This window comes from Pygocentrus nattereri, chromosome 2, assembly GCF_015220715.1.
Source record: "Pygocentrus nattereri isolate fPygNat1 chromosome 2, fPygNat1.pri, whole genome shotgun sequence".
In the NCBI taxonomy this organism is placed as follows: Eukaryota; Metazoa; Chordata; class Actinopteri; order Characiformes; family Serrasalmidae; genus Pygocentrus; species Pygocentrus nattereri.
Window position 1 is genome coordinate 52,802,098 of NC_051212.1, and position 16,712 is coordinate 52,818,809.

General features: G+C 40.5%; 1 protein-coding gene across 1 annotated transcript in view; it reads right to left on the reverse strand.

Annotated features, from left to right (window-relative positions):
• Window positions 1-16,104, reverse strand: part of LOC108430743 (tyrosine-protein kinase JAK1-like) — a 30,655-nt gene extending 14,551 nt beyond the window's left edge. The window contains exons 1-11 of the mRNA XM_017703404.2: window positions 15,943-16,104; window positions 15,526-15,730; window positions 13,272-13,395; window positions 12,171-12,300; window positions 11,274-11,437; window positions 10,650-10,983; window positions 6,904-7,101; window positions 5,264-5,421; window positions 5,073-5,187; window positions 2,268-2,463; window positions 604-704 (exon numbers count right to left, since the gene is read on the reverse strand). Of these exons, the coding sequence (XP_017558893.1) occupies window positions 604-704; window positions 2,268-2,463; window positions 5,073-5,187; window positions 5,264-5,421; window positions 6,904-7,101; window positions 10,650-10,983; window positions 11,274-11,437; window positions 12,171-12,300; window positions 13,272-13,395; window positions 15,526-15,706 (1,701 nt within the window). The 5' untranslated portion in view covers window positions 15,707-15,730; window positions 15,943-16,104. The remainder of the gene's footprint in view (window positions 1-603; window positions 705-2,267; window positions 2,464-5,072; window positions 5,188-5,263; window positions 5,422-6,903; window positions 7,102-10,649; window positions 10,984-11,273; window positions 11,438-12,170; window positions 12,301-13,271; window positions 13,396-15,525; window positions 15,731-15,942) is intronic.
• Window positions 16,105-16,712: the final 608 nt, after the last annotated feature.

A 16,712-nucleotide genomic window follows, 5' to 3' on the forward strand; every position in this document is an offset into this window, starting at 1 on the left:
AGACCCCATTTTTAAAAAATCTCAGATTCCAGTTGAAGGATGCAAATTTTTGTCAGTACCTCATTCCCAGTTTTGAACAGGTTGAAGATCTTTGTTCCTACAAGCTGATATGTGTGGTTTCGTTTTGTGGGCTCCTTTTACATCTTTTACTTGCAACATGCACTTTATGATCAGCTGCTCTACTTACTTGCACATATGCGCATGTAACTTTAATTTTTCTTTCCAGTTTACACATAAGACTGTACTTTTTTACTTTTGCACTATTGTTTCTAATGTTATTCTTATATTTAATTTTTTTTTTCTATTTTCTTCTAAGATTATATTTGGTGAATGGAGGAACAGCAAAGTAAGAATTTCATTATACAGTGCAACTGCCTGTTTCTGCTGTACATATGACAATAAAAAAAATTCCGGCTCAGTGCTTAAGGTTTCACTTCATGCAGTGACACGCATGAACAGGAATGAGGAACCCAGCAACTGTCCAGAAGGTGACTTTGACATGCGCATGCAAAGCTGATGGGAAGCCCCTTTTCTAGTGCACTTATAACGACTATGGTTACAGCTGAGATTTGGCTCAGACTCAGGCAGAATAAGCAAGCCAACCTGAATGATGTCCTCCTTATTAATCCTGTGGAAGATGAGCTGGCTGAGAGAGGGCAGGGTGGCTGTGTCTGGCCGCGTCACCAACAGTAGATTGGAGGCCTCTGGAGAACAAAACAGCACAGAGACAGAAGTTTTCAGATGAGCTGGAACACGAAGAGCGTCTGGAATTTAGCTTGAAGGCATACATTAAATGTTTCCATGCCGTGGAGGATTCGGATTAATGTGTGAACATCATAAACGTTTCACTGTTTTGGAAATGCTGGTTGTTTACTAAGACTACGATGAGACTACGATGAGACTACAGATAGAAACTGACTAACCTATTGTTTTACATTCTTAATACAGCGGGTTTATTGATGTTTGGCTCAATATTAACAATTTACTATATATATATATATTTATTGTGTCCACCCTTTAGAAATCTTTAGGGATGTTTCTCCACACCATCAAAGTTCAGTCTAAGGAGTTGGTTGCATTTTCTGCTTCTCTCCATCCAAATAATCCCAAATACAAATTTAGACACATCAGTCCATAAAACTCTTTTCAGATGTCCACTTAAATGTAGTCAATATGTCTGATATTTTTAAAAATGGACTTGTTTTAAGAATATGATAAGAGGGTTTAATTCATTGCTGGGCATCATTTCTTACTAGTTTCAACTTCATGTATATTACAAAAGTCTACATCTCTATGATCTGCTGATGGAATAAGACACTTTCCTAAGATAAAATTACTTAAAACAAGTAAAATATATAGAAATAGGTTGAATATACATCTCACAATGAGAAATATTAGCTATACTGACTGCATTCACTCATCCCAAGATAGCTTTAGTGTTCTAGTGCAGATGTTCTTCTTTTGTGTCTCGTCTCCTTTTCTCAGTGAGGTTCTTCTTGAACAGCTACACGTCCTTTCAGACCCACAGCGCTGAGTGGTCTTCTCACAGTGGAAGGATGGACAGAAACACCTGTGGATGTTTTCAGATCTGAAGCAGCTTGATCTTCTCCTCTCTCTCAGGGATCAAAGCTTTCAGTGCTGTTTATCTGTTTATCTGGCAATTTTGGTGTCTACCAGCTCTTCCAGGTGGTTGTCAGGAGGCCCATTTTCTCTGGAGCTTTTAATCATTTTCTGAACTTCAGTTTTGGAAACAACCATTTTTTCTACTTATATTTCTACTTTCTTCTTTCTTTGTGCAAGTGGATGACTAGCGTATCTCTAATCTGCTCAAAAATATCTCATTAAGCTTTTATAGATCCACCTGAGAAAGATTTGGCTCAAGGCAGCTGAGGTGAGTTTGGGTAGCTGCTTGCTGCACTGGGTCGGTATGACCAACAGGTCAAAACCAGCTCTAAACAAAGTGACCGCTGGGCCCTGATTGGTGCTCTGGCTTTGCGCTTCTTTCGTTTTGACATGTGACGTTTTTATACACACAGAAACCAAAAGGAACGACAGATTTCTCAAAATGTAGGAGGAAAAAGTCGGATATTAGACTCTGAAATGTAGTGGAGTGAAAGGAAAAAGTCGCCCAGTAACGGAGAAACTTCAGTACAGATACACCAAAAATACTAAAGTACAGAAACTAATTACATTTACTCAGATACTCAGTTACTGTCCACTGGTATTTATTTACCCATTCTTAGTGCTGAGTGATTTGAATCACTTACCTCTGGGCTGGGGCGGGCAGCCTCTGCCCACCTTCAGTGTGGTGCTCTCTGTACTCAGACAGTGTCCAGACAGTTGATCGGTCAGCTCCCTCAGAGTGGGCCTCTCGATGTTGGTCCCGCAGAGACGGTAACCGTCCTCCAGTTTCTCGATCTGGAAGTTCTTCACGGTTTTACCAGTCGGCCCACAGACATCCGACTGGATATAAAAGCCAGCAGAGACAGAAGTCAAAACAACAAGCTACTGTTTCATGAACATGCGATGAATAGAAAATTGCAATATTAATATTTTTCATAATTGCACTGCTATACAACAATATATTATTCAATCATAAATGATTTACACAGATGCACAGATTTTTGGGACCAACCCTCGAACAGAAGACAGGAGTCTCAAACTACTCAAACAGCTTTACAGCCCTTCACATATTTTTTAATTTTTATTTTTATTTTTATGTCTAATAATGATGTGTCCCATTTTATATTTAGCGTCTCTAATAACTGTGTGGTTACATGTGAACAACATATGAAACAACCATGTAACTACTAATCATTCAGTCACTGTTACAGCGGGATTACAGCAGTACAGCGTATGTAAATATACATGTGTATATTAATAGTATAGAGAATAGTAACAGCCTATTCTCCCACATGTAATTACACAAAGGTGATAACATAAACGGAATTACATCTATAATCAGACTAGAACAGAAGTTTTTCAGACATCTTTTCCAGCGCTAAAAGGAAGCATCTAATAATGTACAGTAAGACATTATTTACACTGTATCTGCCAGCTTTCCTCACATTCAGCTGGTGTTTATGTTGCTAGTGCTGTGACACTGTAACCAGTTTCAGCTTTAAACCAGTATGTAATGAGACAGAACAGCAGACGCCCCTGTATATTAACATGGAACTTAATTAAATAAACTATATTACCACTGCATTATTACACAGTACCTACATAACAGCTACACAGGACCTGTCCCCTTATTATAAAGTGTAACTGTAACACCACGCTAGACAGTTCCCGTGTAGAAGACACACTTGTGTAATGACATGAGGCAAAACTGAAGTTGAAACATATGTAATAACATTGGTTATACTTCTGTAATCCATCTATAACATTGATTAAATCCTCAGTAGTTACAGTGTTGTTGTATATATTATTCATATGTAACTGCACAGCTATTAGAGACACAATATAAAGTGGGATCGATCCAACTTTCGGATCTGTAAGTAGATCTTATGACGCTGTAGCTGACCCCCCCTCTTGGATCTGTTTGGAATATTCCAGCTCCCCCTTATTACTCCCAGAACCTGCAGCTTGTGTGAGTTCGTCTAGTTTTGGTCTTGCGTTTGCCGTGTTTCTAAGCGTGCGGCGTTAGTTCTCGCGATTTTCACTTCTACCTGCCTTTGTTTTTGATGACTAGTTGATGTATTTGTCTGCATTTTGTTTGGAAATCTGCCTCTTAAAATGAATTCTGTGAAATAATTTATTAATGTTTCACATATTTTTTTTTTTTTTTTTGGATACACACACACACACATATTCTAAGCCGTTTCTCCCTCAGGGTCCCAGGGGGGTGCTGGAGCAGCTGTCATTGTGCGGAAGGCAGGATAAACCGTGGACAGGTTGCCAGTCCACCACATAATACAGATTTTTTTGCATGAATGCTGTGCACTGCGTGGACATGGTTGTAATTTAGCTGCAACGTGCTATTATTTTGTTACATGCCTAGATTAGATTATTACCTAGGGGTAGACACAGCATGTCTGAACCAAGAAATTAATCCATAAATGGAATTATCAACTCAATCAACTGACAATGCAGATTTGACTGCTTTCCTGTGCTTAAAGTACATAAATTGAGGATTTTTAACCGTTGAAAGTTCATATGAGAGCTCATATTTTGTTGTTTTCTGAAGTAAAGTGGTGAACAAGACATTTCCGGCAAACTATTAAAAGCAGCATTTTCTGCAAATCCACCACTCTTGTGTCAGCTAAACCTTCCTGCTTTCCTTTGCTGTCATGTGGGGGTTTTGCTTTGCACTTCTTGCCTGCATACGCAGCAGTTCTATCTGAGAGTTTTCTTGGACATGAAGAAACACCTTGGCCAGTTCCCCTTGATATCTTTTTATAGCCTTCACTCGTTTAGCTTCATTTTCAGATCCTCAGCCAACCGCTTGGACGAGCCCATGACTGTTGAGTGTTAGCCTAAGTTTTGAAGAGTCAGAGAATTTACTGCACTGACGACGACAATACTTGTCCTAATGAGTCAATTAAGGCCTAATGAGTTCGTTCAGTTCTAAGACTCTACAGCTACAGCAGTGTCCAAACTTGTGCACTTGTGACAACTACCAATTATTTATTTATTTAATGAGCGCGTGACTTAAGTTAACCAAATGAAAAATAAAACATAATATTTTTTTTTTTAGATTTTTTTGTAAAACAATGTTTTAATTTGAAAAACTCTCGCGTTATTGGAATAAACGGTAATGTTGAACAGTAATCAATACACATGTTTATTAAACATGGACTTTTTCTAATAACACTTTTACCACTACTTAAACTATTACTTGCACTGATACTACTAATAATAACTACTATGACTAATAACAGTTATAGTGGTCTTTTTGGTGACCGAAGAATTGTTAATAAATAATAAGAAGCGCTTAAATGAACAAACTCCCTTCCAGGTCATTTGAGGATATTCACTCGAATATGCAAATAAGTACTAATCTCTGAACTTTAGGACTTTTCACGGGTATGAGCGCTCGTTCAAACACTTGCAGTGAGCTCGAAACGAACCTCACTGCAGACGACGGTGAGCAGGACGTGGCCGTAGTCTGCGCAGCTCCAGCGGAGGATGTACATGCCCTCCTCATAGCCCTCCTGTTTCAACTTATGGATGGCGTATTCAGTGCTGCGGACAGGGCAAAACGTCAGGTTCATCTGTTCGTCGTCTTTGCACATCGCCAGAAATGGATGCATGCACTCACCTGATTGGCCCGTGACATCCCTCTTTCAGGTTTGTCTGCACAGCATCAGGGGCCACGTCTGTGCACAGGAAGTGATGCGCATCTACCGTGAGCCTGAAGTATCCGTCTATCAGACTGACAAAGGACAAGGCCTCCTCACGACTGGCCAGACGCAGCTCCTGTTCCAGGCAACAGACACATTCATTGAAATACAGAACACTATAGGTGGACAATTAGGACTGCGTAATGGTAATAAGGTGTAGTGGAGCATAAAATTATGACCTGTTTCTACACTCACTGTCCACTTTATCAGCTCCACTTACTGTATAGCTGCACTCTGTAGTTCTACAGTTACAGACTGTAGTCCATCTGTTTCTCTGATACTCTGTTACCCTGTTCTTCAGTGGTCAGGACCCCCATGGACCCTCACAGAGCAGGTACTATTTGGATGGTGGGTCATTCTCAGCAGTGCTGCTGGAGTTTTTAAACACTGTGTCCATTCACTGTCCACTCTGTTAGACACTCCTACCCTGTCAGTCCACCTTGTAGATGTAAAGTCAGAGACGACAGCTCCTCCTCTAGTCCTTCATCAGTGGTCACCGGACGCTGTTGGCTGGATATTTTTGGTTGGTGGACGATTCTCAGTCCAGCAGCAACACTGAGGGTGTTTAAAAACTCCAGCAGCACTGCTGTGTCTGATCCACTCAGACCAGCACAACACACACTAACACCACCACCACGTCAGTGTTATTGCAGTGCTGAGAATGACCCACCATCCAAATAGTACCTGCTCTGTGAGGGTCCATGGGGGTCCTGACCACTGAATAACAGGGTAACAAATGGACTACTTCCTGGAGTCTATCCCAGCTGTCATCAGGCAGAGAGCAGGATACACCCTGGACAGGTCGCCAGTTCATCGCATGGCAGACACACAATCACACCTAGGGGCAATTTAGCATGTCCAATTGGCCTGACTGCATGTCTTTGGACTGTGGGAGGAAACCCACGCAGACAGGGGGAGAACATGCAAACTCACAGGAGGACCCCGGTCGCCCGGCCGGGGACTCAAACCCAGGCCCTTCTTGCTGTGAGGCGACAGAGCTACCCAGCACGCCACCGTGACTAGAGCAGACCAGATGCTCGACTTCACTGCCTCAGATTTTGAATCATTACCATCTAAACCTGTGTCTGTGCTTTAGTTCAGTTTTATTGGGCTTTCTTTCTTCTTAGAAATAAAAACGAACTGTCTGAGTCTCTTTGAGTAACACAGCAGTGATATTTACAAGCAAGGTCTATAAACTGCATTACATTTCATCCCAATACGTTTTTCTGAGCATATCATGGACATCGGCAGTACTTAGAGAACCCTGAATGTCTGCTTGTCTCCAGCTTTAGTGCAGTGTAGTGTGTGAAATTCTGAAAATGAATGCATTTATGGTTTTTGATAGTATTTTTAAAAAATAAAGTCTGTTCCAACTTCTCAAACAGAAACACTACATACTGTGACCCATTTTATGTCTCGCTATGAAACTATTGTGTTTTTTTTTTATCAATCTGACAGCAGACACATGGCACAGCTGGGGCCCGAACCTGAATCTTAGCACCGCAGCACTCCTCTGCACTAAACAGAGCACTCTGAGGGGAAGTAAAGACATGATTACCATCCTTTTGTTGTCTTGCTTGTAAACCGTGACCGCAGAGTCTCTGATGACGATGTACGTGATCTCATGAAAATCAGAGAAGATCGTCCAGCCATCGTCTTTGCTGGGGTCTTTCGGGCCACCGCTCTGCGGACTCTGCCGTCTTTTTCTTTTACTTGATTTCTTCCTCCGTTGGTGGGTAAGCAGGTCCGGGCAGGTCTTAAAGACAAATATTTAAGGACATTACAGGGCGTTACTCTCTATTCCTGACTTCACTAAACCACAACAGTTCACAATGTGAAAGTAACAGGACAGTGTTAGTCATGAGCAGCAGAAAACACAGGGCTTTGGCCAACTGCTCATATGACGATGAGGCCATACTTCCTTTGAATGACAGAGAAATTTATTCCTTCCTGGTTTCTATCTGTCTGGTTTCCTTCCAAGGACTAATGCGACATTCCATGAATTAATAAAAAAAGATGTAGGAAATGGACAGAACTCAAATTCCCCTACCGACCATAGTCAGTAGGAGACTCAACATAACACCACATGGAAATTTAACGCCACTCGGAAATATAATACCACTCCGGCAGGCCTGCCAGTGTCCGCTTCAAACTCACATTTGAAAGCTTATTAGAACATATCGCTGCAGTCGGAGCAAAACCCTGTATCTCTGAAACGAGAACTTTACCGCAGAAGGAAAAAACGTACTCTACTTTTAATGTAAGTCAATGGAACCAAACCTTTTCCCAAGTGGTTTTGGGCCGTTTCTTTTGGTCCATTCATCATGAAATTTACACAACATTTAAAGGAAAACGGATACTTCCAAATTAAGTCAAAAACTCAAAAACGATAATAATGGAGGTACAAGGCTTTATTCCGATAGCAGTGATATAATAAAAGACTGCATGTCTCTGCATGTACAGTTTCTGTGCTTAAACGCTTGAAATGTGTATCTGAGGCAGATCTGAACAGTGAAGTGGACGCCTGAATTCCAGCTATAAAAAGCAAACCAAAAAAAAAGGTTCTTTGTTTTATTTATACAAAAATTCGTTTTTCATTTAGACCGTCAGTAAATTTAAACTTGGTTAATATGGACGCATAATCATTATACATTTTACAGCCGTATGCAAACATTTGAACACCCCTAGGCTATTTACATGTTTCGTAACTTTTTTATCTGTTACTTTTTAATCTTTAAGGCAGAATTTTGGTTTATGTGCTGAGTTTAACATATTGGAGACAAATAAGTCCTAACAATATAAAATGTGCCGTAACGTTTGCACAGGCCACATCTACTACAACATGTAGTTTGATCAGGTGTAACTTTTGTATAAGATAAGATAAGATAAGATAAGATAAGATAATCTTTTATTAGTCCCACAACAGGGAAATTCTCAGTGTTACAGCAGCAAAGGGAGAGCAAGGCACTAGAGCAAGTAAGAGAGACATGAAAGTTTGATGCAAAATGAAGGACAAAGGGTATTTTCAAATTATGCAAAAAACTAGAAAATGACAAAAATGGAGACACGAGGTTCAGCAGCGTATAGTTACTTACACTCACCGACCACTTTATTAGGTACACTTGTTTGTTAACACAAATAGCTAATCAGCCAATCACATGGCAGCATTTAGGCATGTAGAGGTGGTCAAGACGACTTGCTGAAGTGCAGACCGAGCATCAGAACGGGGAAGAAAGGGGATTTAAGGGGCTTTGAACGTGGCGTGGTTGTTGGTGCCAGACGGGCTGGTCTGAGTATTTCAGAAACTGCTGATCTACTGGGATTTTCACGCAAAACCATCTCTAGGGTTTACAGAGAACGGTCCGAAAAAGAGGAAACATCCAGTGAGCGGTCAGTTGTGTGGACGAAAATGCCTTGTTGATGTGAGAGGTCAGAGGAGAATGGGCAGACTGGTTCCAGATGATAGAAAGACAACAGGAACTCAAATAACCAACCAAAATCTCTGAGGAGCGTTTCCAACACCTTGTTGAAAGTCTGACACGAAGAATTAAGACAGTTCTGAAGGCAAAAGGGGGTCCAACCTTTTACTAGCAAGGTGTACCTAATAAAGTGGCCAGTGAGTGTATAGACGCACATTTTCTAAGCCGCTTCTCCCTCAGGGTCGCGGAGGGGTGCTGGAGCTTATCCCAGCGGTCATTGGGCGGACAATCAGGTGTTATAGACAATATATATCAAAACTAAACATATGCTGGTTTATATCACACATGGCTGTATCATGTAGTGAAGCAGAGCAGTTCTAATACTGGGCCTCGGTTTTATTGGAAAAACAAGTTTCCTACCAGGAGGAATCACAAGATCCTGTTGTCACGTCAACATGTGTTCACCATGGCATGTATGTCACCTGTAGGACTGCTCCGTTATGTTATTACACTTAAGACAGGGGTCGCCGACATGCGGCTCTGGAACCTTTTACTGCCGTGTTGCTGCTCCACAGCAGAATCATTATTATTAGAACACTTTTAGGTAAAAATAAACGAATCCTCTTTTACAGTAAAATAAAGCTCTGCAGATCGTTCTAACCCAGTTTAACAACGAATGGTCTTAAACGCTGTAGCTGCTGGTCACCATAGCGACACAGACAACCATCTCACCTAGCTAGTAGCTAACGAAACAGCAAAGAAAAAGATTTAAGACAAAGATTGATCATTTGGAGACGAAATGACTTACTTTTATACTTACATTTACATGGACTTACATTTCTAATCACTCACGAGGTCGCGAGGCTGAAGTCAGCTTTTTGTTCACCTGCTTCCCGTTCCATCTGAAACGGTTCATATTCCATTTAAGGTGGAACGTGAAAATTTGAATAAGAAGCTGGAAATGTAAATAACTCCATTCGTCTCCAAATTTTACAAGCAACTGTTCTACTTTTGAGGAGAAGGTTCCTGCCAGAGACGCGAGAAAAGTGGCTGTAGCTGAGCTGAATTTATATTTTTCAGTCTGTGCTCGCTACATTAGCATGTACTGAGACACATTTACAGCCAAGATGGTAAAACGTTACTTTAATAAAATGGACATAAAACGACGAGCGAATACTTTTGGCAATACAGTGTACCTTAAGGTAACGTCAGGCCAACACTTTCTAACCCCGTCAAACATAGAAAAGTAGCACTTTTGTATAGAAGTCCAGAGAGGCCATGAGCTGTTGCTACAATTTTCTTGACTGTTATCTTGAGATAACTTATCTTGTTATCACAAGATAACTTTTTTACAAGATAATTGACTCATTATCTGCACTTGAAAACTTAATCACACTAAATATTAATTATACTGATTTTAATCGAGACAAAGTTTATGGTTGGTTAGTGTAGAGGGTAACACCTCTGCCTTCTATGCTGTAGACTGGGGTCCAATCCCCCACTTGGGCAGTGCCATACACTATGGTGTAAGAGCCCTTGGGCAAGACTCCTAACACTTTCGCCTACCTGTGTAAAATGATCACATTGTAAGTTGCTCTGGATAGGAGCGTCTGCCAAATGGCATAAATGTAAATGAGTAGTTAAAATACATTTTTAACACCATTTCAGTGTAAAAATATAGAACATGGTTTCCACAGAATGTGTGGAGTGACAGTTGAGCCATATTAATCTTGATCATTCAGCACTTAAAGCAACCTAAATAGATGTGCTGCTTCACGATTTTGGTGTTTTCTAGAGTGTAAAAAATAGAGAAAAACTACACCGACTGACGTCCTTTACATCCTTGGAGTTCAGTGAACAAATAAAGGCAAGAATGCTCTCTTACCTCAGCTGGAACTTTATGCCACTTTATGCCGCACGTTCCAGACACCAGCACACAATGGCCAGTGCCGTCCTCATCTCCTGAGGCCATGTCCTCGTTCTCATGAATGCTTAGCGACAAGGGCTCAAACACTTCACAGCCAAAATTCCTGGTGAGGGTCTCTAAAGTGGAAATGTACTTGATCTTCAAGTCGGAATTGTTGACACTACTGTTATTGACGGTTTTGTCATTGAACTCTTCCAGAAAGGCTTTGAAGACGTTGGTGATGCGCAGACGAGTGAGGATGTTCCTCTGAGAGATGATCTGATTCAAACTGGCAGGGATGTAGTTTTTGTACCTGGCATGGCAGAGGCGTTGCAGAGGAAAGCGAAAGGTCATTTGAATGAGGTCATTTGATTAATATGCTCATGGCAAATTACAGCTGAAACACGGAATCACATTATTGCTACAGTAGATCAAGTGTTCATAAAAAAACCATAATTGGGAGGAACTAACATTTATTCCAAACCCAGCCAAAAGCTACATGTACTCCAAAATATAAAATCAAATATTTATTTTATTATTTGCTCATTAATACAGCTAAACTAAGAAGGACGCACTATCAAATAGAGAACCGAAAGTATTTACTTGAATCTCTTGGTTAGTTCCTGTGTGGGCAGGTGGTTGCCCATGGCCTCGTGGGAGATTGCCATCACAGCCATGCCCAAGCACTCGTTCTCTATCTGCTGGGCGTCTTCCTCGGACTGAGGACTTCTTAGTGGGGCAAGGCCACTGTGGAAGTCATACTGGCTCTGGAAAGCAAACATACATGACTTGACTTCGCAAACATTAGCTTTAAAGTCAACGATAAAAGACAATTCGCTTCTTACAGCTTCTCTCGGACTGTCCATTTCAATAGAGCATTCAACAGGCATAAAATCTATAAATAGATTTATTAGTTTAGATGTATTCAGTTTCATCTAAGTTAATGTTTCGTCGTCATGAGGCCTTTTCACACAAAGATTTGTTCATCTTTAATGCGCTGAAACCTTCACATCCAATCCCATGCATTTTTATGAAGAAACCGATTCATCGAGCAGCTGTTCTGGTCATTAATGTTTTTGTTTTTTATGTTAAACTGTTTATATAAAACATGGAGTCGGTGTGAAACAAATAGAAACTGTTCATAAAATACAGAATATTGTAACAAAATACCGAATATTGCAGTATTGTGGCTGGCACTGACTCCTAGAGACTCTGAAGGTGTGGCTGTACAGACGCCCGCACGTCCTCCAACAAAGGGACTATTTCTGTTGTTTATTGTTGTTTGTTATGTAGACATGTGTTATTTTGTATCATGGTGTGGGCTTGATACAGTGCTGGCATGTTTAATAAAGAGCACTTCTCGCAGCAGAATCATGGCCTCTGCTGAGTTTCTTCTGCTGACACTACACTGGTGTCAGAACTTGGACAATCCAGTTGAAGACTGGAGGCCCAGTTCAGTTTTGCTCAGTGTTACAAGTACTGGACTGTATGATTGCGTACCTGTGCATAGAGGTAGGTCAAAGAGGGCATGTCCAGAAGAGCCGTGCCTTGGTTGCCCGTCCGTTTGAGAGAGTGACGCAGTATAGCCGGAGAATCCTTATCAGTACCATGCCAGTTGATGAAGTAGAACCTGCGCCAAGAACACCAACATTTATTCAAGAGCATTCACTTTATTTTGCACCACAGTTCCTTTTCTTGTTTTTTTTTTTCAAACAAAAGCTACTACTACTATTCCTACTATTACCACAACTTCTCTTTTCCAACTCATGTGATGATGGCCACAGATTAGCTGACACTGGCAGTCAGGGAGGCAAGCGTTGACCCGCTCTGGTGCTACTACGTTAAAATTACTCAGTAATCAACTGGGTTGCAGTGTTGCACAGTAATATAGTAACAGACAAGAAGAACCCTGGTGACCAATCAGAATGCATTACCCTCCATTCTTTAGCAATGGACAGCACATGGTACAGTTGGGACTCAAACCTCAAGAGTAGCATGCTTTTCCCAGGGGCTTTTCCCAGAACTGTTCTCTTTAAATGATCGCTGTTTTTACAAATACACTCTTAAAGTGATGGTTCTTTGAACCATGAACACTTAAAGTAAAAATGGGGAAATGGTTTTTCAGACTGATGGAGACTGTGTTGTTATATGGTTCTATATAGGATCTTGGCAAAGCTTGGCATCATAACAATAGAAGAGCCCTTCTTGGTGCTATACACAATTATTTTCAAAAAGGTTCTACAACCGCATTCTCCATCAGTCCGAAGAACACAAAGAACCATTTAAGCATGAAATGGTTCTACATAGAACCCATGGCCTTTACCAAGGAACCCTTAAAGAACCATCTTTTGAGTGTTATAACTAGAACATGCTGACCATTCCAGTGTAATTTAGATAAACTGTCTCAGAAATGACCTCCAGTACCCAAAATAATTAGCTAGTAGTTCAGAGTTTGTACCTCACACTTACCAAATAAAGAACTTAGGGAACAGAGCATTCCCATTTCATTTGTAATCTAATGTACTGGAATATAAAGTCAAAACAATAAAACATCTGTCCAAACACTTGTGGCACCTCTGAGCTGATTAAACACACAGATACCTCATACGGAAATGCAGCCTCAGTCTCGTCATCTCGTCAATGTCAAAGATGTGATTAGGAGGATACCAGGTGCTGCTCTGATCATTATAGAGTGCGAACAGTGTGCTGCACAGCGGAGACAAACCTGTGACAGAGAGATTTAATGATGGCATCAATGTTCTCCCATTCTCTATTACGGTCAGTACAGTCCAACATTACACTGCCTGGCCTCTTTACTAGAAACCTCTGCCCTGTGGCTCCACCTTATTAGCTCTTATAAGCTTTTATAAGCTTATAAGATCTACACTTACTGCACTTTTCAGACAAATGCTGTTGAATAGATTTTAAAAAGTACAGTTTTGTGCAAAATGTTGGCCACTTACATTTATGGCATTTAGCAATTTTTCACAGGTAGGCCAAGGTGGTGTTAGGAGTCTTGCCCAAGGACTATTATTGGTATAGTGTAGGGTGTTTGAATCCCAGTCTACAGTGTATAAGGCAGAGGTGTTACCCACTACACTGACCAATCACTTCTGGTCATATTATGTATTCTGTTGATTTTTTAAGTGAACCACTTTAACAAACTATTTTTAAAAGTGACATTTTCTGCCTATTTTAATGCAAAGTTGTTTTAGATTTGATCAATTTCAGAAATAAGATAAGTAAATGTGGTATGTGCAAAAATTGGACACTTTTTCAGTTGTAAAGTCTCAGAACTTAACTAAAAGGGAAAAGGGCTATGGTATCTCAGTTGGTTGCTAAGACGGTGCTAGGCCGTTACTATGTTATGCCAGGTCGCTGCTAAGATTTTGCTGGGCCAGTGCTCTGGCATCCCAGGTGGTTGCTAAGGTTTTGTTAGGATATTGCTAAGGTATCCCAGGTGGTTGCTAAGCTTTTGTTAGGATATTGCTAAGGTATCCCAGGTGGTTGCTAAGATTTTGTTAGGATATTACTAAGGTATCATAGGTGGTTGCTAAGATTTTGTTAGGATATTGCTAAGGTATCCCAGGTGGTTGCTAAGATTTTGTTAGGATATTGCTAAGGTATCCCAGGAGGTTGCTAGGGTTTTGTTAGGATATTGCTAAGGTATCCCAGGTGGTTGCTAAGGTTTTGTTAGGATATTGCTAAGGTATCCCAGGTGGTTGCTAAGGTTTTGCTAGTATATTGCTAAGGTATCCAGGGTGGTTGCTAAGGTTTTGCTAGGATATTGCTAAGGTATCCCAGGTGGCTGCTAACGTTTTGCTAAGGTATTGCTAAGGTATACCTGGTGGTTGCTAAGGTGCTGCTAGGCTATTGTTATGGCATTATAGTGTGTACTATAATAATAATAAGCATATATTTACATTTTCTCAACAAAAAAAACACTGCAACCTGTGAAAGTGGTACAAAAATAGAGAATAATGAAACAAAGAACAGTAAATGGGTTTTGTCAACACAACTTGGTAGTGCTTAAATTACTTGTTAAGACTGATTAAGCAAGTCAAGAACTGTCATTAAAAATTTTCAGCTGATGAATATTTCAGTGCATAATACATTTGATGACTCTATTTTTCACAAAATGAAAGCAATTGAAGCAGAAAAGGATGTAGAAAAACGGCTTTCAGCTTGCAATCTCCACTTAGCAGGGCGTCCAAACTCAAGTATTGTTTTTTATATTTTAACTGAACCCCTTAATTCTCAGGCTTATTACATACTAAGGCTTATTATTCAGTGACTATAGGGACTTCAGGGCAAACTTGTTGAGCTATTCTTAGGTTATAGAGGCCCTTTGGTGAGGCCTGGCCTTTTTAGGGGTTAATCAAATGTAAATTAACTGTACATTGACATTTGCCAAAAATTTTCTGTTGTATACAGTCAGTTGTTCACTTTTTTTTCACTTCGAAAGTCAACAAAATATGGTGAAGGGTACATAAACTTTTATATAGTTGTACTTGGGGGGGCTCTGTAGTGGATCAGGGACCCTAGCAACTGCTTATACTGCTTCTAGCTGCCTCAGAGCCACTCTCAGCTGGATATTTTTGGTTCGTGGTCTGCTCAGCTGTATCTGATAAGCTTACCAGCACCACACTGCAGGTGGGCTATAGTTAGTAACTATACACTTACGTAGTGTGTAAGTTTCTGATAAAGTGGACGTGTGGTTTAGAAGGTAAATCTGCGTTAGAAACACCCATGTTTTGTCTTGTAGCTCATGCTCTTTCACCATTTCCTTGTTTCTTGAACATCAGATTGCAAGATTATGAATCACTGTCTCCACACTATCAGCAGGCCTACTCACTCAGTTTCTTGGAAGCCTCGACGCACAGCTCCTCCGCTGAATGGCGGCCACTGAGGTGAATGATCTGGCGGGTGTCTGGCAGGTAAAAATGGACCTCGAGACCTTGCAAAATGGGCGGCGTGGTGGGCTGCATCTTCTTCTTTCTCTGCAACTTCTCGATGACCTGCCTGCCAATCTCCATCTCCACCGAACTGGGGCAAAAGTTCTGGAGAACAGTTGATCTGACTGATAAGAAGCTTGTAAAAAGTAGAACGCACTTTGTCCGAATGACATCTGGAACTTGATACTGACCAATAAAACCTCAGATTGTTATGAGAGAGGAGATCACAGTAACAGCTGGGAAAGAGACAGCGAACTTTATCTTCACAGCAATCAAACGTTCTTCAATTCAAAGACAAAAAGTCATGAATCACTTACCAATGAGACTCTGTTTTCATCGAGGAGCTTCTTCTTTCATAGTTTAAAGGTCCATTTTTGTGTCTAAAGTCTCGCTGTATTGTCTACTGGATCCATAATAATGCACATTATTTGACTTCCTGGTAAGTCCTACCAGAGGTTCTCGTAAACGGTGTGAGAAGCACCGACCGGATTGGCCTGCTGTGGGGGGTTTTTTGTGTGATGATGTCAGCAGGGTTTAACCCTGAGCTGGCTGGAGCTGCCTCAGTGCTGCTGCTCTCAGGCACTTGTGGTGAAACTGTGCACTGAGGCTTTAAGGCAAAGAGACTTTTTTTTTTTCACATTTATTTCCCTGTAAGCGTCATTTTACAGGGAAAGAGTGATTCATGCACAGTGTGCCTCAAACATACTACAGGCAGAGCTCATCTACATACGTAAAGGCACCAACCAACCCACCAATGTACACTTTCAAATACTCTTCAATAAGAATGTAAGAGAGCGGAAGCAAGAGTGAGGAAAAAACAAACAAACACACAAACAAACAAACAAGCGCATCAGTATTAAATCAATAAAATCAACAATTATTTTTAATTCATTTAAATCATTTAAATTTCCTTTCACCTTCTATAGGGTGTATTTGTGTATTTCAATTATTTCAATGAATTTGAATTAATTAATTAATTAATTAATTAACACAAAGTAAGGAATTAAACTGATTGACAGGTTTACTGAAGGACATGCTCATGTTTTTATGGCTACTTTATTAACGGGTATATTGATGAATTTCATGC